A 27,558-nucleotide genomic window follows, 5' to 3' on the forward strand; every position below is an offset into this window, starting at 1 on the left:
ACAAAAACATAAAAGGGGAGGATAAAAAGTACTGAATTTGTATAGGCAAATGATGACATGATGCTATTAGAAGAAAAGGACTCTTTTATCTATAAAACATTTTATACAACCTCATGGTAACCAAAAAACAAAAATCCAGAGCTGAGAAGGAGCACAAAGAGGAAACAAACAAACAAAAAGTCATATTAAACCACCAAACTAAACTAGCAGAGAGAAGCCAGTGGAGGTACAGAGCAATGAGAAAATGAAAGTCAAATGTCAGTAGTAAGTCCTCATACCTCAACAGTCACCCTAAATGTAAATGGACTGAAGTTACCAATCAAAAGGCACAGAGTAGCAAGATGGGTTGAAAAAACAAGACTCAACTACATGCTGCTTTCAGGCGACTCATTTTAGCTCCAGTGGCAAACAGACTCAAAGTAAAGGGGTGGAAGGTGAAACACCAAGCATATGGTAACCAGAGAAAAAGGTGTAACCATACACACACACACACACACACACATACCACAGGTGCCAAAAAAATGTCTACCAGTGGACGCTTTGGTCAACGTTGCTCAAGCAGTAGTTCCCGTAATCAGAAGTGTCTGGATGCTGATGGTAACTACTTTGAGCACCTCATGTAATTGCAGAAGTCAAATCGTGACTTGTGTTCATTTTTTGTTATCAGTATATATTAGTATTACAATTTTAATACAGTTCTTTCTTAAAATGTGTATACATTTTTTGGCAGTGTGTGTGTGTGTGTGTGTTCAGACAAAATGGACTTCAAGACAAAAAAGATAAGAGGAAAAGAAGGACATATTATAACGATAAAGGGGACAAACCATCAAGAAGACATTTATTAACATATATGCACCCAACTTATGAGCATCAAAATATATTAAGCAATAATTAACAGGCCTAAAGGGAGAAAGAGACAGCAATACAATAATACACAACTTCAACATCTGACTTACAATAATGGATAGATCATCCAGATAGAAAGTTAACAAAGAAACATTGGCCTTAAATGACACATTAGACTACATGGGCTTAATAGATATTTTCAGAACTTCCCATTCCAACGTGACAGTATATACATTCTGCTTAAGTACACATGGAACATTCTCCAGGGTCGACTATATGTTGAATTCTCAGTATGTTTAAGAAGATTGAAATCATATCAAGTAATTTTTCGGATCACAGCACTATGAAACTAGAAAGCTGGAAAAATTATAAATATGTGTAGATCAGACAACATACTACTGAACAACTATGGGTCAATGAAGAAATAAAAGAAGAAATCAAAAGATACAGAGACAAATAAAAATAAAAATTTGACATACCAAAATCTTTTGGGATGCAGCAAAAGTAGTACTAAGGGAAGTTTATAGCATCACAGCCCTACCTCAAGTAGCAAGAAAAATCTCAAATAAACAATTTAACATTACACCTTAAGGAATTAGAAAAAGAAGAACAAACAAATCCCAGTGTCAGTAGAAGGAAGGGAATAATACAAATCAGAATGGAAATGAGTGAAATAGAGACAAAAAAGACAATAGAGAACATAAATGAAACAAAGAGCTGATTCTTGAAACACATAAAGTTGACAAACTCCTAACTAGACTCACAAAGGAAAGAAGAAAGAAGACTCAAATAAATAAAATCAGAAAGCAAAGAGTAATTACAAATAATACCGTAAAATGTAAAGGATCGTAAAAGAATACTAGGTAAAGCTATATGCCACCAAATGGACAACCTAGAAGAAATGCACAAATTCTTAGAATAATATCTTCCTAGAGTGAATCATAAAGAAATAGAAAACCCGAAAAGACCCATTACTAGTAAGGAAATAGAAACAATAATCAAAACTTCCCAAAAAACAGAAGTCCAAGACCAGATGGCTTCACTAATGGATTCTATGAATCATTCAAAGAAAATGCGATACCTCTCCTTTTCAAACTTTCAAAAAAAAATTTGAAGAGCAGGCAATGCTCCCTAACTCATTTTATGAGACCAACATTACCATAATTCCAAAACCAGGCCAAGACCACATTCAAAAAAAGAAAATTACAAGCCAATACCTCTGATGAACATAAATGCAGAAATCCTCAACAAAATACTACCAACTCGAATATAACAATACAGTAAAAGGATCATATACCACTATCAAGTAGAATTTATTCCAGGATTGCAAAGATGGGTCAACCCTTGCAAATCAATCACCATAATTTATACCACATTAGCAATATAAAGGATAAAAATTGTATAATCATCTCCATAGATGCAGAAAAAGCGTTTGACAAGATATAGCGTTCATTTATGATAAAAACTCTCAATAAAATGGATATGGAAGGAAAGTGCCTCAACATAATAACGACCATATATGACAAACCCAAAGCTAACATCATATTCAGTGATTAAAAACTAAAAATGTTTTTCGTCTAAGATGAGGAATAAGACAAGTTTGCCCACTCCCACCACTTTTACATAGTACTACAAGTACTAGTGAGAGCAATTCGGCAATAAAAGGCATTCAAATTGAAAAGGAAGAAGTAAAACTCATTATTGACAGATAACATGATTTTATATATAGAAAACCCTAACAACTCCACCAAAATGTATTAGAAATAATAAATGATTGCAGTAAATTTGCGGGATATAAAATCAATATACAAAAATGTTTTTCTATATACTAACAATGAACTATTAGAAAGAGAAATGAGGAAAACAACCCTATTTATAATCACAAGAAAAAGAATAAAATACCTAGGAATAAACTTAACAAAGGAGGTGAAAGACCTCTATACTGAAAACTACTAGACACTGTTGAAAGAAATTGAAGAGCGACTCAAAGAAATGCAGACAGATTCCATGTTCATGGAATAGAAGAATTAACATTGTTAACATGTCCATATTACCTAAAGCAATCTACAGATTCAGTGCAATCCTGAATCAAAATCCCAATGACATTTTTCACAAAAATAGAACCAAACATTCTCGAATTTGTATGGAAGCACAAAATACCATAAATAGCCAAAGCAATCCTGAGAAAAAAGAACAAAGCTGGAGGTGTCACACTCCCCAATTTCAAACTATACTACAAAGCCGTAGTAATCAAAACAATATGGTACGGGCAGAAAAACAGATATGCATACCAATGGGACAGAATTGAGAGCCCAGAAATAAACCCACACATATATGGACAACTAATTTATGCTATACAAGTTAAGAAAGGACAGTCTATTCAATGAACAATGTTGGGAAAACTGTGCTGCCATATGCAAAAGAATGAAACTAGACCACTATTTTATACCATACATAATAAATTAATTCAAAATGGATTAAACTTAAATATAAGAAAGACCTGCAACAACAAAATATATAGAAGGAAACAAAGACACTCAGTTTCTAGACATTGATTCAATGGAGTTTCTGTGAATTTGACTTCAAAAGACAAGAAGTGAAGTTCAGCATTAGGAATAGAGACAGTGGAAATGTAATGACTGTATGCGATGTCAGAGGGGTAGTAGATGGGGGGAGGAGGGTTATCACTATGTGAGGGATATAAATGATACATGTGTATTACATTGTTTCGTACCCCTGAAACTAATATAAATAAATAAATAAATAGGAAAAAAAGCAAGGGAAACAAAAATAAACAAATGGGACTACATCAAACTGAAAACCTTCTGCACAGCAAAGGAAACCAACATAACAAAAAGACGACCAACTGAATGGGAGAAGATATTTGTAACTTATATTTCTGATAAGGGTTAATGTCTAAAATATATAAAGAACTCATTCAACTCAACAACAGACAACCCAATTAAGTAAACGGCAGAGGATCTAAATAGACATTTTTCTACGAAAGACTTACAGATGGCCAAGCAGACATATGAAAATATGTTCAACATCACTAATTATTATGGAAATGCAAACCAACTACAATGAGATTTCACCAAAATGGCTGTTATTGGAAATAACAAGTATTGGAGAGACTGTGGAGAAAAGGGAACCCTCATATACTGTTGGTGGGAATGTAAATTTGTGCAGCCGCTGTGGAAAGCAGTATGGAAGTTCTTCAAAAAGTTAAGATTAGAAGTATTTTTGATCCAGCAATTCTTCCTCTTCTGGGTATTTATCCATAGAATACAAAAACACTAATTCAAAAAGATATATGTACCCGCAGCAGCATTATTTGCTATACACACACACACACACACACACTCACACACACACAGGAATACTAGCCTGCCTTAAAAAAGATGAAATACTGTCTTTTGTTACAACATGGATGGACCTAGAGGATATTGTGCTAATTGAAATAAGCCAGATGAAGGACGAAAACTGTATTTCATTCATGTGGAATATAAAGCAAAAAAGTGACAAATGAACGAACAAAACAAAACACAAACAAACTCAAAGATACATTCAACAGAATGGTAGAATGGTGGTCACCTGCTGGGAAAGTGAGTGGGAGGAGGGTGAAATGAGTAAAAAGAGTCACTTATACGGTAATGAATGGAAACTAGACTTTTGGTGGTGAGTACACAATAGAGTATACAGATATCCAATTATAATGTTGGACACCTGAAATTTGTATAATGTTATTAAACAATGTTACATCAATAAAAATAAACAAGTAAATATTAAAAACAAGCAATATGTTGCTAAGATTCCACATAGTTATAATGGAAAGCAGATATCTACTGCCTGCCATAGCTTGATTTAGTTCTTCAAATATAGAATATGTTAATGTAAGTAGAATTCATTTAAGGAAATTGGAACACCACCCTTGAGGGAGATGGATTTGGGAGAGAGATAACGAATCGATATTACTGATAATTCCTCTCTGAAATTATTCAGAGTACATTTTTGGAAAACTTACACCACCAGGCAGAGCTGTATTTGGTATAATATACCAATTGACACTCTCATGGGACTTACATCATTTTAGTGTGCAAACCATTTTCCTAAATTGCACTAATATCACTAATGTACCATGGTAATAACCCATATTCTGGCTTGATTACTGTTGCCTCTGCTGTCATTTTGTAGGGATTTTTGGTGCTGTGTTGGGGTGCTACTATATCCGGTCAGAATCATGTTCCTGAAAGCTTATCATGATGAAAAGGACACGCTAGTCCAAATAGAGACACTAGAGGGAACTATCTTCCAGTAGACTGACTGCATCTCGAAATGACCCTGGAGGGACAATGGAACTTGAAAGGGCTGGACTAATAGAGTATTTACTTTTATGGAACATCATATCAGTCAACAGTGCAGGAAGAGGGCTTGTCTCCTTATCCAGGAAAGATTATGGAATATTGTAATCATATGAAAGTTATTGTTTTTAAAGATCAATGACCAGGAGTGTCAGAGCCAAGCTAAGAATGCCAATTTATGGGGATACCACAGGTAGCCTCGATTAGGGTAGGCATTACTGGACAGTGAGGCTTATATTTGTTTTCCTAGTAATCACAGGTAATAAGGTTACCCTGGCCTCATAAAGCTTTGGAGTATTTCCTCTTTTTCTATTGTCTGAAAGATTTTCTTTAAGATGGTATTATTCTTTCTTCAGTGTATGAAGTACTTATTGCTTATGCCATCTGAACATGGAGACTTCTTTTGGGGAAAGTTTCAATTAAAAATTAAATCGCTTTGTTGGATTAAGGCTATTCAGATTTTCATTTCTTATTTCAATTAAATAAGTTGTTTTTCTCTGAATTTGTCCATTTTTTTCTAAGTTTTGAATATTATAGATATAAAGTAGTTCCTAACGTCTTCTTACTGTCTCTTTAGAACTGGTAGTGATGTAATCTTTTTCATTCCAGTTGGTAATTTTTTCTTTCCTTGCTTTTATGAGTCTTGTATGGACTTACTGGTTATAATCTTTGGATTTTTCTATATTACATGTTGGTTTTCTATTTCATTAATTTCTGTTGCTATCTTTATTATTCCTTCCATTATACTTTTCTCTTTTAGAAAACTCAGTTCAGTCCTAATTAGGGAAAAACCCAATTCTTTCTTACTCTATGTTTCTTTCCTGTGTGTCCTCTTTACTCCTCATGCAAAACATTTGACGTCTGCTCACCAGATGTGTGGAGGTTTTTCCCAACGCCAAATAATTCATGACACCAGCTGCATGTCCTATAATTCAGCTTGTTGGTTCTGACAGTGTCTACCTGGAGATAGCATTAGATTCAGGTAAAGGGCTCAGTCCCAGAAAACCACTCTCTAATTCAGAATCCAGTCACAAACCCAGGTTAACACTTGTGCTTCTAACCAACCATCTATAGACTTGAGGTTCCAAGGATCCCCACCCACCCCACCCCCTCGGATTTCAGATGCCAGTCTCAAGTCCAGACTGTTACCTGTACTTCTGACTGACTGGCTATAAATCAGATGTTCCCATGACCCCTTCCCCCTTTGGATTCAATTAATTAGCTAGAGTGAATCACAGAATTCAGGGGAATGTTTACTTATATTTACCAGTTTATTATAAAAGGATACTGATGAACATCACAAAATTGGTTCTGCTGGCAACCAGCCGCCATCCTTAGGCTGGGACCAAAAGGCACCTCATTAACATAACAAAAAACACTTTTTATAGTTCTTATCACTTAGGAAATTCCAGGGATTTTTAGGAGCTCTGTGCTAGAAATGGACAAAGACCAAATATTTCTTACTATAAATCACAATATCACAATGCCTAACATCAAAATTGTATTCATCCTCATTATATTCCATTGTTTTGGGTATTTGTTTCTCTAATTCTTTTAACAAAATCATTGTTTCCGAAGGTGTGCCATGTTAACCGGGGGCTTTTTTAGCCTGTGGCACTTTGCTGTTTATGCACCTTAGTTTAAGGAGCACTTTAGTTTAGTGTGGTTTAACTTGACTCAAAATCAAAATAGTACTCAAGAAATAGTACTGGACTCAAGATCAAAATATGTGATTTTAGTGCCTTAGTTTATCGTTTCTTAGCCTTGCAACCTAGAAGATTCACTTCGCCCCAGAACTTCCATTTTCAGCCTCCATTTTCTTAAACAATGTTTTATCATTTGTTCTACTAAACATTTACTACCAAAATGGAACAATATGTGAGTTTTTTGATCAGTTTAATATGTTACACACATTATTATTACTGCTAAATAGGCATAGGAATAATTATGAGCAACTTTTGGTATGCTGTAATATATGTGAACAAGTAAACTTAGTGGGTAAGCTTCTCGCATAGATGTCATCTGCTGTTTCACTCTCCTGTTTGGCAAAAAAGAAACTTGTGTAATTGTGCTGCAGCATCAGTCCAACACACCTCTCTTTCTTGTGTTCACCTCTGAAAATCATTGGAAGTTTCCCATGCAACAGATGGGATATAGGCAAGACAATTAAGCCTTTGGTTTTCACTAGAACTGGAGCTAGGAGATAAATTTTTCTTTTTCTTATTTGACAGGTTTAGAAAAGTCGGTGTCTATACTGTAGTTTAATCTTGGGGATTTTGGCTCCCTATGCTATACTTATTAATCTCACTTTTTTATTTCCTTTGTTAAAGATATTTCAGATCAGATGTAGTTATATTTTGGGAAATTGGAGCAGTATCACCAGTTCTAAATAACAGTGTTTTTAAATGACCTCAAAATGTTTAATTTGAAAGATATAGGAAGTGAATTCATAGTTTACATTGATGACGCCTTACCCTAAGTTTTCTAGGAGGAAATGTTTGTATTAAGCAGTTAAAAACATAATTATAATGATTATTGCACAAAGCCCAGGTTTAGAGGGGCTTAGATAGCAAATAGTACAAATAGTTTTAGATAGTAATGAGATTGAAAATCACTGATTTTATTTCATTTTATTTGGCTACTGGATAAAGAAAGATAAGAATAAATTCCTTACCTGCCTCAGTCAGGACTAATTAGATTTAAGCAAATGTAATGGAGCTTGGGTGCTCTGGGGCCATTTACCTGTGCTTCAATAATTGCATTGCTTTTTTTTTTAAGTATGAAGGTTGTTTAACCTATCAAGTGGCAAAAAAAGTTAAAGTACAGGTTATCTGTTTATCTTTTAGTCAAATAATTATATGTACTTTATAAACCAAGCAGTTTTGAATGCATGAACAAATAATAGACTCCAGTCAAAAGAGAATGCAGCTGATGGTATGTGATTATTATATCTGTGTCTCTAATTCATTAGCGTTAGCGTGACTTCAAACTACTGCCATCCTTTGTTCCCTTTTATTCTATTGCCTTTCACTGGAAAAGTTCAAGTTTCACCTAAACAATACATAATTGAGCAAGTATTATATTGTGATAACTTTTCTTTCCATTTAATCTTTACAAATTAACAAGGTTGACTTTGTTCCAAGACCCAGATCCACATCAACAAATTAATTTTTTTCCTCTAAATGCCAGGGGTGCCAAAAAACATATATACACATAACTTGTATTCATCTTTTGTTATCGGTATATATTGAGTATTACAATTTTAATACAGTTTTTTCCTTTCCTAAAATGTGTATACATTTTTTTGGCACCCTCTGTATATCTCTTTTTTTTCTCACAGACTAGGTATAGGTCTTCTGTCCACAGTCTCCTAGGATCTAGCTTCCGTTCAATCACTATTTTGATTTTGCCACTCTTAACTCATAAAAACTACACACCATACAGTTGGAAGATAAAATAATATTATCAAAGTAATAGCCACATAGGGGATAAATTTTTTTTTTCTCATGACAGATACCCTTTTAATATTGAATTCTATTGATACTTAAAATGTGATTTCATTTACTTACAGTTTTTCAAAGACATACCTCCTGTGTAAAAACAATAGATTTTGTGTGTATGTAACATAAGATTAAAGTCTACGAAAAAGGAATTCATAGAAAAAACCTGAAAATGTCAATGCCTTAGCAGCACATATCTCCAGAAAGTGTTAATGTGAAAAATTTATTTTTATGTTTTTTTTTAATGTTTTCTGTATTTCTTACAATGAATAGAAATTGCTTTTTTTAAATGGGGAAAGATTGCATAAAAATGGGACACAGAAACAAGTACAATTCAGTAGAGAGCATCCAGGACAATGAAAGGACAACCACCGGTGCTATAGAAGGATTATTTAAAGGTACTGTTGTATATTTAGCCTGAAGTGAAAGCAGCAGGTTACTGGGCCAAGGAGAACAGAGATTTTTACAGCAATTTACAGTATTTGAAAGCCTGCTGGTACTTTCTGTGGTCTCAGAGGATAATTGTAAGAGCCAGTGGAAGTTACATAGTGAAACAGGTCTTGGTGTGGTATCAGAACTTTCTCATGTTTGGAGCTCTCAAATAGTGACATAGGAGGTTGTCACAGGCCCTTGTGTGGGTTTCTTCAGGCATCGATTACATGGCCCTTGTGCTTTCCCAGATAATACTGCCCCTTCATGCTGAGGCAGGAGAGATAATGAGAAGTTACAAAACTGAGCTAAATAAGGGTGTTTTTGAGGGGAAATTCCATCCTCCCCCAATGGCTTCTGGCTCCTTGAAGGACAGAGGTTTGCCACCATTGGATAATTTCAGAACAATTTGCCACTGGCTCTGAAGGCAGTTCTATAGAGAGAATTTTGTAGGTGGCCTGAGTAAAAGGCAAATGCTTACTATTGGAATGCTCATATCGTGTCCAAAGGTGACCACTTTGAAGGCAACAGCCCTCACTTGAACACATTAAAACGTCAGTCTCATTATTTCATTACTTGTTAGTTTTCATTAAAACTTGATGCTTGCACAGAGCACATTGATGAGAAACTTAAACTCAGTTATGGCTTTCAGATTCCATTTAATTAGTAAAAAATTTCTTACATGCTTTTGTTTGTTGCCGTTGCCTGGTGGTCTCTTGTTTTTGTCTTTTGTTTGCTTGTTTACTTGATTAGGGAGCACTCCTTCCCTCCCTACTGGTACCCTGCATCCTGTCTTTAGTGAAATTTGTTTGTTTGTTTTAATTTGAAAGTGATCGATACTTCTGGAAGAGGTAACTCAATGTTAGGGAAGAAAAGAGAAATTGTTCCTGAAATTTTGTTTTCATTACTTAGCAAGTTTTACAGTTAATGACAGAAGTTTCTCTTATGGCCTCTCCTCCCAGAGACTATGCTTATTTATTTTCCCCAACAGTCTCATGTGACCTTGCTAAAAGCTTCATTTACCGGTTTTCTTCTATCTAGTATTTTATTGACATTTCCAGATAAGTTTAATAGGATGGAGAGAAACAGTGTTCTCTTTATAGACTCAGTGGGTGATTTGACCTTCGCAAGTTAACCTTGTCCTGATGTTGAAGGAAGCTATTCTTAATTAAACTCTATCAGTTTCTCCATTATCACCAAGAGAGCCATTGGTGTGTAATTCTATAAATCTTAATTTGATTGTTTTTCTTTCCTTCAGAAAAGATACCATATTAGCAAAATTGTAATATTTGGAAACAGTTGCTGGTTTTCGGGAGACATTGCCTATCCTTGTCTGTAGCACAGCCATTTCACACTTTATTTCCTTCAGAAACTCTCAGTTGAATACCATCTGGTCATGGTGATTTATTGCTCTGGAATTTCTCAAGTTGCTCTATTATTTCCTCCTAGGAGATTGCTCTCTGCTACTGCCCCACTGATTTTCTCAGAAAGTGCCCTTGGAATAGTCGTTTCCCCAGTATCCTGTACAGTAGAGGTCAATGCCAAATAAAACGGAACTAAATTTCTCTACTGCTTCTCATCCTCTAACTTGCTGTCCTCGTTGCAAATCCTCACTGATGGGGAGAAATGCAGCAGTTAGTCCAACTACTTGTGTTGGCTGTTTAGTCCTCATGTTACCTTTTGTCTTTTTTTATTTTTCAGATACATCCTTTCCTTGACAATGCATTTGTAGGATTTAATTAAGAAAAAAAATGTTAAGTGTTAAAAAAAAAAAAATCTAAATACTTTCAACATGTTCATAAATGTCTGTATGGAATTCTTTCCAGTTTGGAATAAAAACTACAGATTTCTTTTGACCTTTAAAATAATAGCACGGTACATACAAGTATATCTCTCATAACCAGTGTCCTATCTGTCCTCCAAGCAGCCTGGATAGTTTTTAAACTCTCTCCTTGCCTCTTGGAGGACTACTAACCATTTTTGTTTATCTTCAGATTTTTAACAAATTTTTTTTAAAGTCTAACCCTTTGGGTTAACATTAAAAGATGCCCATACTAATGAGAACACAAGCTTTAAATGTGCAGCCTCCCAGTTGCTGAATTCCACTCCTACACATGCTCACCCGTGGTAATTCCGATGTGTTACATTAATCTGTTTCCTCCTTTATAACTGCCCAAATAATCCAAGATAAGGCTTATTAATTTTTACTTCTACACATTGTACTCTTCCGTCATTCTTTTGGATAATAATGGACATAGTTAATATTATTCATTGCAATAGCCTTCCTAGGAAAGAATGTTGAACAGTAAAGGTTAAAAGCAATTTGCATTATTCTCTTATATTCTAAACATTTTTTACACCTGAACTTTGTTCAAATAATGATTTTGTTTAAAAAACAAGGTTACTTAATGTGCATTCAATAGTTAATTGCTATGAGAAACACATTTCTACCTTTATAGAAAGTACTTTAGCACAGAATTTTTAAACTTATAACTCAAGTATTGAAACATGAAAAGTTGGGACTTTCAACATTTCCCAAATGTACTGTAAATTACTTACCTTAAATGAGGGGGAATCGAGGTTTAAATATCAAAGTCTGAGTATATGTAATGTAATCTTTCCTTAAGATTTAAATACAAATACTACTAGTACTATTGCCACCCGTCTCTGAGTAGAGTACCTTTTGCTCAGTTTGTAAAAGGGAGTAACAGATTATAACAACAGAGGAAGTAAGTGCTGATTTTGTTCATTTTATTGCTAACAACACATCTTTTCTTTTAGTAGGTAGGACAAGCTGTTCTAAAAATAAGTTACACCTATAACTATTTGGTGCTGGTATGGCTATGCTCTGTGAATTTTTTAATAGATTAAGATTCTGTGTATCCCAAAGCTATGTGTGTACAAAATATTATATATTACCTTCCAAGAAATATATACTGTAATTCTGAAATCTGTCTTTCTACCTTCATATCAATTAAATAGTTCCAGTTTCCGCTACTATTTCAAAATAAAAAATATGCAAAGTGTAATATTCACAAACAAGATAAGATCTTATTTTAACACATACTGTTATAAAAGTGAGCCATCTGTAGTAACATTTATGACTGTATCAGACAGCTTACACTAAAACAACTTTCCTAATAACATATAATAATTAACCTAGAAAGGTAAGTCAACAAGTCTTTTTTCTATTTGTCTGTTTAGTAGTAAGACTATTTAATAACTATGTTGTCCAAACAAATATTTATGTTTAGTGCCTTACTACCATTATAATTTCATATTTGCCATTGTTGGAAAGTGAGACTATCCTATCTTAGCTGAAGGCTAACATTTACATATTAAAACTGCTTAGAATAAGGATATGTTATAGTTTGTAGGGCTTGACTAATGAATTATCTTTCAGGTAGGGTACTGTTGTATTAGTTGATGTCTCAAACTTGTATAAGTGTATATAGGTCACAGTCAGTGTAAACTTGAGTAAGTACCAGGTTATGTATATTGCATCTCACAGTGCAAGATCTGTGGTATGGATTGTAATCAGGATTCGCCATAGTCTCCTTTAGTTTCTCTTCTAGAAAGTTATTCTTTCACTGGAAAAGTCTTAAGACCGACTTTCTTCTGAAATTTATTTTTTGATTTCATCTTCACTCAAGTAGAATTTAGTTCAAGTTCTGGGTAGTTTCAGTTCTGATATTTTCTCCTTTATTCAGTGATCATTTCAGTGGAGTTTGGAATGGAGAGGGGAAATGTATCAGTCAGGGTTCCTTAGAGAAACAGAACCAATAGGATATAAAAAGAGGTGTATTATGAGGAACTCGCTTGCATGATTATGGAGCCTAAGGAGTCCCACAATCTGCTGTTTGCAATTTGGAGACTCAGGAGAGCTGGTGGTATAATTTAGTCCAAGTTCGAAGGCCTGAGAACCAGGACAGCAAATGATGTAAATCCCATTCTGAAGGCAGCAGAAGATGAGATGAGATGTCCTAATTCAAGCACTAAGGCAGGAGAAAGGAGGTGAATTCCTCCTTCCTCTGCCCCTTTTGTCTACGCGCGTATTCAGGCCCAGAATGGATTGGATGATGCCCACCTATACTGTAGAGGGCAGTCTACTTTCCTGAGACCACCAATTCAAATGCCAGTCTCATCCAGAAACACCCTCATAGACACGTATGAAACAGTCTTTTATCTGGGCACTGCATGGCCCACTCAAGTTGACACATAAAATTAACCGTCACAAAAAGAAAAGGAAAGAATTAGATGTCAGCGCTCATATAACTATCTTGCCCAGCAGTGTGATAAAAAGATTTTAAAATAAAAATGACCAGATCAGATTTTCATTTTGAACAGCTCTCTGACTACAGTGTCCATTGAAGTTGGATATTCATCAAAGCTGTTTCCTGTATAGTCTCTTCTCACTTTACATATTCTCCTTGAGTAATTTCATCTCATAGTTTCTAGTTCTTAGTATCTCCAGGCCATACCATACCTCTGTGCCATACCTCACATACCTACTTGCCAATTAGATATCTCTTCTTGAGTGATTCACTGGAACCTCAAACATGTGTCCAAAAATTGAATTTATCCTTTATTTTCCTCCTAAGCTTTCTTCTGTTCTGTTTTTTTTGTTGTTTTTGTTGTTGGTTTTTTTTGTTTTGTTTTGTGTTTTTCCTATGTCTGGAGTAAATGATGTTTGTTGCCACCATCTTTTAATTTGGTCAAAGTCAGAAACCTGAGAATCTTCCTCACCTTCTCTCTTTCCTGTATTTCCCATACTCAGATCATCAGCAAGCACTGTATGTCCTACCTACTATATGCTGCTCTCAGACCTGTTCTCCCTTCCATACCTATCGCCTTGTCTGTTACATCCTGCCTCACTAACTTCTGCAGCACTCTTTTATTTGCCTTCTTACCTTCAGTCCTATTTCCTGCCAAGGAATTAGGCTGAAGCTAGAGTGATTTTTCCAAAAGTCAAATTGGATTGTGTCTTCCTCTGCTTAGAACTTCTCTGTCTTCGCTGTGACCCTATGTTCAAGTATAATCTCTTTAATATGAAGTACAAGGTTCAATAGGATCTGGTTTTTGTCTACTTATTTTAACCTCAACTTTCACCCCTTCTGATATTCCCTACTCATATTGAGATTTTTTCAGTTTTCAGTACTCATCATGTTGAAAACTAATTTGAAAAATTAGGAAGACACTTCTAAAATAAATATTTCAGATGTCCCTTAAAAATTGTCTTTTTTGGAAATATATCTTTTACTTTTTATTTATTTTTTACATATTAAAACTGTATAGTATTTTTAAAGGGAAAAAAAGACCATTTGCGCTACCACCAGGAAGTATTGATTATCATTATTAGCTGCCTAATTATACTTAATAGTATGATTTATTGGTCATTCATTTCATAGATGCCATGGATCTTAAAATTGAATCCATAAAGTACCTGAGTGTCCTTTTTCCTTACACTGAAGTAAAATACCAGTTCATAGATTTCAGAAAACAGTTACATGATAAGACAGGTAAGCATTTAGTGGTCTAATTGTAGAAATTGAAAATCTTGAAGTTGAAATAAAATCCTTCCCCAAATGGTCAACTTTCAAAATATCTGAGCTTATTTTTACTTTAGAGATCACGTAATGAATCTTATCTGTTCTTTTTAACACAAATTTAATCGTTTTATTTCTGAAGTGGTCAATTAGCGAATAATTGTGTGCTCAACTGGTGCCTGGGAACAAAACAAAACAAAACAAAAAGTAATGTTTACCAAAAAACCATCAGAGCTTTCTAAATGGAATCTCCTTGTTCTGGTGGCCAGTGAGCCTGGTAGAAATAGGAGGAGATTATTAAATTGTGTGTGCGTGTGTGTGTTAGTTAATTTTCAAAGACACATGGGATGTGCCATTCCTGTCTGTATTGAATTTATCAGGAATTATAGGCAGACTGGAAATTGCTTCTCAGAGTGATTATACCTTTTCTAATATCACCTACTGATTTTACAGTAAAAGTCTAGGCTACAAAAGTTGAAATGAGAACACATTTCATTTTACTTGACTCTGTTAAAAATAGCATTATCAAACATTTTGTGATGTTTCTCTCATATCATATATTGGGCTGTCCCAAAGAAATAAACCTCCACTTGCTTTCATGACAGTAGATAATAAATTGACTGATATAATTCAGTTGAGTTGAAAAATGCATTGAAAATAATGGGGCATAACATTGTAGGGTTAACATTTATTCATAGATGATGCAATTAAATAATACAGGCATTAACTTCAAGGTCAGTCAGTAAAGTAATAAAATTGAATATTTTAATTGAATTGTAATTGCTTCCCATTGATACTTGCAAGTAAAGTAGAATAGATGTCAACTCTGCAAATTATGGTTCTTCCTCCTAATTAATTTCTTAATTCTGCATGGATTTATCCAGTGCCTAGGTCTTGTTGTGGGTTTATTCATCCACTTAGCTTCCATCAAGGAATGTCTATAAGACATGATTAAATGGTTAGGTGTCAGGATTTATAGTAAATTTTTTCTATACATTGGAGAAAATTTTGTTAGTAACTTATTTATATATTTGTGTTAAAATGTACTTGAAATATAACATCATCCTGGGTCCTATGGATTGTAATCATCTTTAATAATATTGGTATTTCTTGATATTGGTATTTATATCAACATTAATAAATAAACCATGTCAATGATTATAAAGGTTTTCATAAGGGAGATAGATGCACTGAGGCATTCGCTGACTGATTCAGGAGGAAAATTGAACAGCTTGTTAGGCTTCTGAGGAAGCACAGTTTATGTCTGTTCATGACCCAGGCTTCAAGAGAAAAGAGGCACCTATGTTGAATGAATCTAAAAATGAAACATCTTTTTCAAGGACAAGGATAAATTGAAGTTTTTAGATAAAGTTGAATTGCATTGAAAAATCCCATGAACCACTGTGGCTTTTTCATAGGCTTTTCACAGTCCCTCAAAGGGTTTTAACATAAATAACCATTTTATATCAAATAAAATGGGAATGATGACATTACAAAGATTACGAGATAGATATTCAAATTATACTGAAGTTGCAGTGGGTCTAGATACTAGGGTTTATTTAAAGAAAGAGAAGATTAGCCCTTTTGGACTACCTGCATTTCCCCATTAAATGGCTACTGCTTAAAAATTGAAAATTGAATGAGGCTATACCATCAATTTAAAATTACTGAGGTATTATTATATGTTCTTATACTTTAAAATGATTCTATGTAATAAAATCATTTGAGAGAAAATACATTGGCATATTAAAATAATTATTTAGTTGTGCTTAGAAATACAGTGAATCCTTATTGGTAAAACAAGTAAATTAAACTGAGAAGTTATGTTGTCTAAGCTTTGTGTTAAATTTTAACTCAAACATTGACTTCATTATTTAAAATGTTTGTCTAAAACATTTAAAGCATAAAATTTAAAAAATAACTCCAATGATAAATATATTTTATTGATGCTAATCTGACCCTGACCTTTCATTCTCAATTATGAAGAATCTTGAATGTCAGAATTCTCTATGTATATCAAATAGTTAAGAAACATCAAAACCAAAATACATTAGATAAAAGACATCTTTGAGCTTCATAACTATAGATAAGCTGTGTTTTTTCATGTTAAAGTGATCTGTTTTTCCAGATCCTAGTTTTAAAATTATTTTAAAAATTGTGTTGTTCCATTTAGAGAAAGTAAGTATGATGAAGACTGTGAATACAATATAAGATGTTTCTGAAGGAGAAGCTTGTGAAAAATACTTAGAAGTATAAAAAAATTAAATATTCAATCATTCATTATACTTATAAAAGTAAGTCACAAAAAATGTTTTCATTTGTATTTAATATTTATGGAATCATCAATGTTCTAAGCAGTAGAGAATTTCTTAAGAAAAGTTCCATATCTGAATATGTTCTGGATTAGGTTTAATAACCTTCCTATCAAATCCCTGACTAATATCATCCCACGTATAATAGTCTCAACTGATTTAGAAGAGATCTCAGTTGAGAGATCAGTAGAAGAGATCTCAGCTACCATGATGGTAGCTTTTGGCCCTTGGTTTCTCAAGGACAGTAGCTCGAATTAATAAGGATCTCTGGATCTTATCCAAGAAAATATTTTATAAAAACAATCTGAAATGTGTGTCATACAGGCGGTGATCATAAGGTCCCCAGTGACTTGTCACTTTGTAATGAGCAGAAAAATAAAAATAAAGACAGACCACATTTGGACAGAGTAACCAGTGTGGCATCTGGAGAAAATGACTTAAATAGTCATTATAATTAAGTACAGTGGAAGATGTTAGCATGACACAAGTACGTATTAAATGCAGTGTTGATTTAAAGTAGAAAGACCCATTCAGAAGAATATGTAGACTATTTTATTGAATCTAGACAAGAAGTTTTATTATTATAACTTGAAGACTTTTTTTTTTGGAAAAATGTAATCTGTTTCAATAGTATTATATCTTAAGATAAGAACTCCCAGATTGTTGTTCATGGCAAAGAAGCCTACCAGAATCACCAGATATGACCTCTGATAAATTTACAATGTCAAAATTGTTTATTTCTCAGTTCCTGCCATTTCCTAGCTTTTATATATCCATTGCAATCATCTATTGTTTTATGTGTGTGAAATGGTGTTACTGATTCGTCTGCTCTGTGTGAAATGTCTAAAGCATCAGACCATAAATCACAGCATAATCTACCAAGCTCACTAAACATGACACAGACCCTATTTTCAAACTATAAAGACTCATATATACAGATTATTTCATTATTAACTCTAAGAGAAAGGAAATGTAGCTCTTTTCTTTCAGCTATTTTATAATTGTACAATACTCTCCTACTGTAGTGAAATGATCTATAATGTGGTTCAGGAAAATATTTTGAAATCTTTCCTAAAGTTTTAAATTTTATTTTAGTTCTTTCAGCTCCATCGCATTTTCAGTGCATAGCTCAGGAATAAATAAATTCAAAATATTTCTTTGAATACAGAAAAATCTTGAAATAATTTTGTAATTTTTACCAAGGTGTACTTGTATAATGATCGCAGATTCATGTGGAAAAACTGTGCCCAGTGTGGCTTATGTTTACATATTTTACTGACTCTCTTATTTAAAGGCAGGCCAAATTTCTTTATCAGTCATGGAATGCAGCCATCTCTGAAATGAGATGTAACAGCTATTTCTATACAGTAACAGTTCAGAACCAGGGTCTGATTGTACAGTGAATTAAAAGACTGCAAGAAAAATGGGAAGCTCGTCAGTTTGATCTTCTATTGCCTACCTGTAGTATATGCTCTTAAATTTCCTTTCATGCTTTTTAGGCAGCTATTTATTTACTCCCTGATCCTTATAGAGAATGCAAAACATAAATTCTTAGATTCAATCATGAGAGACTTTTAAAATGATTTTAATGATGTGTAACCTAGTGCCTGAATGCTGAGTGTGTTATGTGTGTTGTGACATATATATATATGAATCAAGGATTTAGAAAGGAGGCTAAAAAGTGACATCTATCCATGTTGGCCTTGTCCATTCATGCTTTAAGTTTTCCAAATTTTCACCCCAAACCCATGACCATAATAGATGAATACATGAAGGAAAAATGAAAAACGTAAGCATGCTGGAAAACATTATAAACATTTCTGTGAACTAGAAGTGAAAAGACATACAAAATAGTAAGGATGACTGAAACTGGGGGCAGTAATACAAAGAGTCAGGAAGCCGAGAAAAGCATTTGGGAGATCATAATCCTGTGGGGAAACAGAGACTGAAAGTGAGAACCTCAAAGAGATAAAGAAAAACAGCACCTATTGAAGAAAAAGTAATCAATTAGAAAAACAACTCACCCAGAATGAAATGGAAACAGTGTGATGTGAAAAGTAAACAATTAGAAATTTGGGGAACGAAACATAGTCATTTAAAAATCTCAGGGGGCAGAATAAACTGTAGATGAGCCAAGTCAGAGAGAATTGGTGAAGCAGAAAGGAGAAATTCACCCAGAAGGCTACATAGAGAAACTGGGGGGGGGGGGGGGGGGACAATTGAAAGAGCAATTAAGAAATATGGAGGATATTGGAAAATTGCAATATTTATGTATTAGATTTTTCAGGAAAAAATAGAAGAAATGGCAGGAAAACACTTTATTTACAGGTAGAAAAGTTGAAAATTTACTAGACTTAGAGATAGGAGTTTTGTAATTGAAAGTGCATACTGGGTGCTGTGCAGTATAAAAAAAAGTAAACATGTGCTTAGACACCTTATTGTGAAATTATAGAATGTCACAGGTAAGTTGAAAATTGTACAGTATAGCACAGAGAAAATAAAGGTTCCTTATATAGGAACCACTACTAGACTGACAGCATAAATCTCATTAGGAACAACTAATGTCTGAAGAAGTAGTATTTTACAACTAAACAATTATATAATGGTGAGAGTGAAATGGGACATTATCAGACATGCAAAACTAGGAGAGTACCATTCACAGATCTTCAATGAAAAAATAAAGAGTGGAGTTCAGATAGAAATAGATTGAATTCCAGGAGAAATGAATGAGAAACAATGGTGAGCATAGGCATTGTAATATACGTTGGTAAGCTTAATTTTTCTTGCACAAAGTGATGCAACTAAAATTTAACACAATAATAACTGAAATTGTGGAGCTTATTTAGTGCCTAGTTAAAACATGCTAATTTCTCTTCAAAGGCATGCTAAACATAAATTCTTAGATTTATATTCTAAGATTCATAATTTTTTAGGTAATACATTTACACTAAAATACTACAGTTTTGAATGTATGTTAAAAATTACAAGTGATTTTGATTTGCATTCCCCTCACAGCTAGTGAAGTTGAACATTTTTTCATATATCTGCTGGCCATTTGTCTTCATGGGAGAAGTGTCTGTGGTTCTCTGCCCATTTTTTAATTGGATTGTTTGTTTTCTTGTTGAGTTGTATGAGTTCTTTTTATATTTTGGATATTAGCCCCTTACTGGAGACGTTGTTTGCAATCATCTGTTTTCATTCGGTTGGTTGCCTCTTTGTTTTGTGGATGGTTTCTTTTGCTGTGCAGAAGCTTTTTAATTTGATATAGTCCAATTCATTTATTTTCCTTTTACTTCCCTTGCCTTTGAGGTCAAATTCATAAAATCCTCTCTGAACCCAACATCCATAAATCTAGTAGCACCTCACACCAGTTGGAGTGGCTGTCATCAACAAGACTAGTAATAACAAGTGTTGGAGAGGTTGTGGAGAAAAAGGAACCCTCATACAGTTAGTAGGAATTTAAATTGGTGCAGCCACTATGGAAAACAGTATGGGGGTTCCTCAAAAAAGTAAGAATAGAATTACCATACGACCCAGCAATCCCTCTTCTGGGTGTCTACCCAAAAAGTCTGAAAACATTTATCCCTAAAGACATACGTACCGGTATGTTCATTACAGCATTATTCACGGTGGCCAAGACATGGAAACAACTGAAGTGTCCTTCGACACATGATTAAAGAAGATGTGGTATATACTCGTACATGTATATACAGTGGAATATTGCTCGGCCATAAGAAAAGATGAAATACTGCCATTTGCGACAATGTGATTAAATCTTGAGATTATGCTAAGCGAAATAAGTCACAAAAAGTTGAGAACCATATGACTTCACTCATATGTGTGATGTATAACTGAAAGCAACAAATGAACAAGACAAACAAACAAAAACTCATAGAAACAGACAACAGTTTAGTGGTTCCCAGAGGGTAAGGGGTTGAGGGGGTGGTAGAAGAGGATAAAAGGTGTCAAATATATGGTGATTGAAGGAGAACTGACTCTGGGTACTGAATACACAATGAAATGTATAGATGATGTGTTATAGAATTGTATACTTGAAACCTATATTTTTTAATAACCAGTGTCACTCCAATAAATTTAATAATTTTTTTTTTTAAATTACAAGTGATTACTGAAAGAGTAGAAATTATTCAATCTACAGCTTCCTAATCAGCAGAGGAAACAAAAGACAAAAATTCTTTTCAATCCAATATAGGGGGAAAAAAAAATAGCAAAGGAAAATATATACATAAAACAATGTAACTGAAAATCCATAATAAGATGATAGAAAAAAACCCAGACATATAATATAAAATGTAAAAAATGTAAAAAATGTAAAATGGTTAATCTCGGTTCTTTAGAGTTGTATTTATAAGATAGGATCATTTTTAAAAAAATACAATTATATGCAGTTTATAAGGAAGCCTCTAAAACAAACGCATAGAAGAAACTTGAGCTTGGATGATGGGAAAATACTAACAAAAGAAAGCTGGTGTTGTAATGTTGACAAATAGAATATAAGATAAAAATCATATATGGAAATGAAAAGTCACTATTTCTTGATAAAAGGAATAATCCCACAAAGAAGTATTAAAAGTTATGAATTTGTGTAACATTGCTGCCAAATATATAAAGCAAAAACTGAAAGAATTATAAGAAATTATTAAAACCAACATCACAATGAAAGATTTTATCACCCTTTATTAGAAACTGATAGTTTAGAGAGGCTAAATACTAATAAAGCCATAGAAGATTTGAACAGCAGAATTAACCATTATGATCATGATTTTGTGCATGTGGTTACAGAATCTTGCATTCAGCAGATAAAGAACACGCTTTCCAAGCACAAATGGAACATTCATAAAATTGGACCATGTTTTAAGTCACAAAGGAACTTTACCAAATATGGAGAATTATCACAATAAAGACTACAATCTTGACCACAAGGCAATTAAATTAGAAAACAACAAAAAATAGTGAAAATAAACAAACATGTTTCGACACTTACAAGAGTAATCCTCAATAACTCAGTAAAAATGACAAAATACTGAAAACTGAATGACAATAAAAGTGCCACCTTCCAAATAACTGGTCTACAGCTAAATTAGTACTTAATTTTTTCTATTTAAAAAAATAAATGTGTAAATATAAATAAATCAAGTATTCAAATCAAGGCGCTAGAAATAAATCAGCTATTGAATAAACAAAAAAAAAACAGAGGGAAGGAAATGGTAAAAGCAAGAATATAATTTATGAAATTGAAAAGGCAGAAACATTGAAAACAAAAACAAAAAGGTGGCACTTGGATGAGATTCCCCAAATTGCCAAACATCTGACAAGATCTACCAACACTAAAAATCCAATCACCAGGAAGGTTTTCTGCGGTAAGCAAATTTATAAAACAATGGCAAACCCTAAAAAAACCACTTTGGGTAAGCACAGGATTAATGACCTTGGTTTAGAAGAGTAAAAAAGATTACAAATCTGGCCATAAATTTCTGAAAAACATGTTAAACCTCAATCGTACAAAAGTAAAAACATGCAAATTAAATGAGCTAAATATCAATTTTTCTATCAGACTGGCAAAAGTTTTATATTGAATATCTAGTATTGGTGAAGACGTTGGGAAAACATCTCAGAGATATTGACAAAGTATAAAACTTGGTGTTTGTTCTTGCTGTAATAGCCAGACTTAAAAAGTATGGTCATAAAAACAAACAAATCTTAACAAATGAGGGACAGATGGAAACATTCTTAACCCAGTATAAACAGCATACGTAGTATGGTAGTTAAAAGCATGGACTCCACAGCCAGACTGCCTGGGTTTGAATCCTGATTTTACCTCTTCGTAGTGGGTGACTTTGAAGAGTCACTGAACTTCTCTGTGGTTCAGTTTTCTCACATGTTAAATGGGGATGACAATAGTACCTTCTCCTTGAATTATTAGGAGAATTTAGTTAATATTTGTAGAGCACTTTTAACAGTGCCTTACACATAGTAAGTACTGTGTAATTTATTTTTTAAATAAGTTTCACAAGGAAAATAATTTCTAACAGCCATTATGTTAAGTAGCAAACTGTCTCTTGCTGATGTAAAATAAACATAACTAGAAGTTGTAGCCTCTGGAATTACAGGTTCTGATTAAAGTCTGTTAGTTGCCCACTAACCATCTCTAGTGTAGATTAAGACAGACACTTGTATATTGCACTGTTGATGCTGAAGTATTTTGAAGTAAATTCTAGGTAACATGAAAGACTTACATATGTATAGAAAGTTTGTGTTTGGCAGAGGTGGCTTGCACATCGGTAGGGAAGGGATTCCATAAAGAGCACTTATTATGTTATCCAAAAATGAGAGATACAATTATAATACTCCACATACGATAGCTGAAAGTAACTTCTGTATGGATTAAAGATCTAAAGATGAATAGCAAAAATTTAAAACTGAGAAGAAAGTAGAAGAGACTAACATGACCTTGGGCAGGAAAGGGTTTATTACTATACAAAAGAAACAAATTTAAGATAACAATACTTTTGACTAAAATAAAAAGCTTATGTTTATCAAAAGACCCACCCCCAATAAAAAATATGTGATGAGAAGCCAGTGATTAGGAAGGTATTTATAATGCCCATATGTTGAAGGATTAGCATTCAGAATATATCAAAAACTATGAATCATCAAATAAAAGATGAAACTCAACATTAAAAATGGGCAATTGCTTTTAATAAGCAATTCACAGAAGTGAAAACCTGAATGAATGGGCAGTAAAATATGAGAAGTGCTTGCTTTCAATAGTAACCAGAAAATAAAAATTAAAACCAGTATCTAAAACAATTATATCTACACACATATATAATGTATAATATATGTATATTACACTTTAAACATATCTGTACACATATATAATGTATATGATATACATATTATGTATACATACATAATGTATGATATATATGTATGTACACGTATGTGTGTGTACACACACACATATTATATATAGGTGTATCTCAGATTACAAAAACTCTAACGACACTAAATTATTTTTACGTACGTGAAATGAGAATTCTATTTCCGTGATAGTGGAGTACAAATTGGTAGTACTGCTTTGGAGAGCATTTTGGCAATATCTATTAGACTTTAAGATTGTGTGTGTACACACACACACACACACACACACATATAGACATATATATATATTCTCTCCTATCATAGTACTAGTGGCAAAATAGAAATTAGAGACAAGCCAGTGCCCACTGGAGAATGGATAAGTAAATTCTGGTATGTTCATATAACGGAATGTACTACAACAGTTAAAATGGATGGACCAGAACCATAGCAATCAATATAAGTAAATCTCATTAACATTGTAAATTGAAAAAAAACAAGTTGAAAATTATGTAATTCATGTGAAAATGTACTGTGCATGAAAAATACCAAATATTGTTTTGGATGCATACATTTGTAATAAAATTATAAAAGCATAGTTGGGAAGTAATTCACCATCTTTATGAGAGTGGTTATCCATGTAGCAAGAAGTAGGGGAAATAGATTAATTAAGGGTAGATATACTGTGAAATTCTATTGTGTTCCTGGTGTATTGGTTGGTGGTTTCCTGTTTATTTCTTGAAGAAAAAGTTGTGGAGGAAATATAGCAAGATGTTAATGCTTGTTAAACCTGGGTGGTAGTTGCATGGGTGTTTGTTTCAGAGTATTTCATTTACTCATTCATTTTAAACATTGAATTGCAAACTGGTTGATGGAAATAGAGTAACTGGACAGAGTTAACAATTAGTTCATCTATGTGTTCACTGGACAATTGGAATTTGAGTTTTAATGAATACACCATGAGAATAAGATTGCTGTGAAGGGAGTTGACTTAAATAATCTGCTTAGTGCTGCTAGTCTCTGTTTGCTTTTGGGCTTTGATGTAATTTAACACTCAGTGGCAGAAGAGTCCTTAATCTTTACCTGACTTCCCTTTTATTGCTCTGATATGTAATAATCAGAAATACCATGTTACCAAAAAAAGCATCTAAATAGAAGCAGGTAATTATTAATCAGTTTGCATTAAAGCTAAAAGGTTTAAACCAATAATAAATAAAACTAACTTATTTAAACCAATACATGTATTATGGATGTAAATATCTGAAATGAATTCTTTCATTTCACAGCCAACTTGTGGCACGTGATTTATTTTTTCCTGTTTAGTTTTGGTTTGTGGGAAGAGTTCTTACTGCCCATATTTGTCCACCTCTACCCCCTCACCTACATAAACTCTAAAATTATATTATCATATGGTTCAGCATCTTTATCAGAGGTTATGCACATGCTATTGGTACATAATGGTTTTTCAGAGTTGTCTCTATCTTTACTTGGAAAAAATATTGTCACACAAGTGGTCATCAAAATGAAATATTTAATTTGGTAATACAATTATTTGCGTCTGTATGCTACTATTATTAAGTGAATTAACTATAATACCGTGTTTCCCCGAAAATAAGACCTAGCTACACTATCAGCTCTAATGTGTCTTTTGCAGCAAAAATTAATACAAGACCTGGTCTTATTTTCGGGGAAACATGGTATATACGCATAACAATTTACCTGTCTTCTATTTTCTATTCTTATTTTATAGTCATATGTTTGAAGTTTAGATAAAACAGGTATAAATCAGAAAATTCTCACTATTGTCCATGAGTTAAAAAAAATTAAAATATCAAGGATTTAAATTTCAAATATTTGAAATAATATTTGTTTTTTCCTATCCTAATTACAATTCCTCAAGAAGGAAAAAAAAATGAAACAATGTATCCGATAGTTGACACAGTGCAACTGAAATTAATTAGAAGGAAATATTTTTCAGGAGCAAGAAAAACAGTTCCTCAAGGGGAATAGGAAAGTAAATATTGGGCAAGTAAATTTTATTTTAGGATCAAAACAATTTAAAATACATACTGGTTTCCTGGGTGAGGAGGGTCGAAGGGAAGGGGAATGTGCCTTTAATCTTTTAATCTGATATTTATTTTTAAAAATTTAACCTTTTTTGGCAGGTTTAGATCCTGATAAGCATCTTGGAAAAACCCTGGATCAAATGCAGCCTTATCTCTTAGAGGTAAAAATTTATAGTACATGTTTCTCAGAATATAGGCATCTAAAGAGTAGAAAAATAGTGCCATGTTATGATAATTATAAAAGCAATTTTATTCTAGAAAAACTCAGATACATGCATGATATATTTTTATGAAAAATGTAAACTTCTAATGAGTATGAAAATGTCTGAAATTAATTATAAAAATTATTACAAGCTTGTTGAGATGAATAAAAGAATGAGTAAGCTATACCTAAAAGGAAATTGCTCTGTCAGAAAGTTTACTTTTATTATAAGGACATTCTATGCTATCCAAAAAGTCCTACACTCCTAAAGTATTTGATAGTCTTCATTATTAGATATTTTTTTCATCAAAAATGTGAGTGGAAACTTCCTTTAGAGATTGTCTAATCTAACATCTTCTCTTTTACCAGTTAGGAAATTAATTTGTAGAGTAGTAAAGAAATTATCCAAAGATTTCACGTTACAATTGTTTAGCCCTATCATGATCAAGTTCTAAATGTGTTCTAAATATTAAAGAACGAGTCCGTTATTTTCTCTTTTCTATTAACTGTGTTGTGTTTTACTAGAGTTTTGGGGCAAATGTTATGAATAGTATGGCAGTATTTCATGATCTAGAATAATGTGATTATTTGAGTTGTTTATTCCACAGTCATGATGGAAGAAAGAAAATCACCCTACTTCTGTGAAAGAATTTACCTCCTTTAATAATCATTCTCCCCTCCCAGGCTCTTAATTCATCAGCACTGTCTCTAGATATTGTTAATACTCATACCACGTACCGTTGCTATGATATGAACTGTGAGCAGTTACACTCTTCACTAACTTTATGGGTTTCACATTTTCTTTCAGGGTTATTTGTATTTGATTATTTTATGGTTTATCAATATGTACCAAATGCTTAGAAATCCCTAAAATGTTACTTCCTGCTTGCATTAAGCGTTTTTAAGCACCTCATACGTGCCAAGCAAATAGTAAAGATTAAAATTAAAATGAAATGATAATATAATCGTGACAAATTATGTCTGATTTCTAGATAATTTGGTGTCACTTATTTAAGTCTGTCTAATGGACGTGGTTGCTTTCCATGCCCCTCTGATAGCCCTCTGCTGACGGCAGTTTGTTCTGTGGCCTGCATTATGTCTATTTTCACATCTATTCACTGTGGTCAGAATAAATTTCACTTCTGCCAAAACAATGTAGGTAAATAATGAAATTTCATTTACGAGGATAAAAGAAAGAGAACTTGAAAGAGGCGAAACCTTTGGCAAAGAGCTTTTTGTACACTGCTTCCTAAGTTTGAAGTTACGAGTTCAGATTTCAAGCATGTAGAGTTTCTTTGTAGAAAAGACAAGTACAGTTTTGGAACTGCCAAAATATTGATTATGAATTAAGCTGAATATTATCATAGGAGGTTTAAACATAAAAATGCATAAATTATTTTACTCAAGTTCCTCA

At 33.2% G+C, this 27,558-nt stretch overlaps 1 protein-coding gene across 2 annotated transcripts in view; it reads left to right on the forward strand.

Annotated features, from left to right (window-relative positions):
- The window catches only part of DPH6 (diphthamine biosynthesis 6), a 151,550-nt gene that overhangs the window by 99,776 nt on the left and 24,216 nt on the right, over positions 1–27,558 (forward strand). For both annotated transcript variants that reach the window (XM_019725545.2, XM_019725543.2), the window contains exon 6: positions 26,042–26,103. In XM_019725545.2, coding sequence (XP_019581104.2) covers positions 26,042–26,103 — 62 coding nt within the window. The remainder of the gene's footprint in view (positions 1–26,041; positions 26,104–27,558) is intronic.

Source organism: Rhinolophus sinicus, linkage group LG03 (assembly GCF_036562045.2).
Source record: "Rhinolophus sinicus isolate RSC01 linkage group LG03, ASM3656204v1, whole genome shotgun sequence".
In the NCBI taxonomy this organism is placed as follows: Eukaryota; Metazoa; Chordata; class Mammalia; order Chiroptera; family Rhinolophidae; genus Rhinolophus; species Rhinolophus sinicus.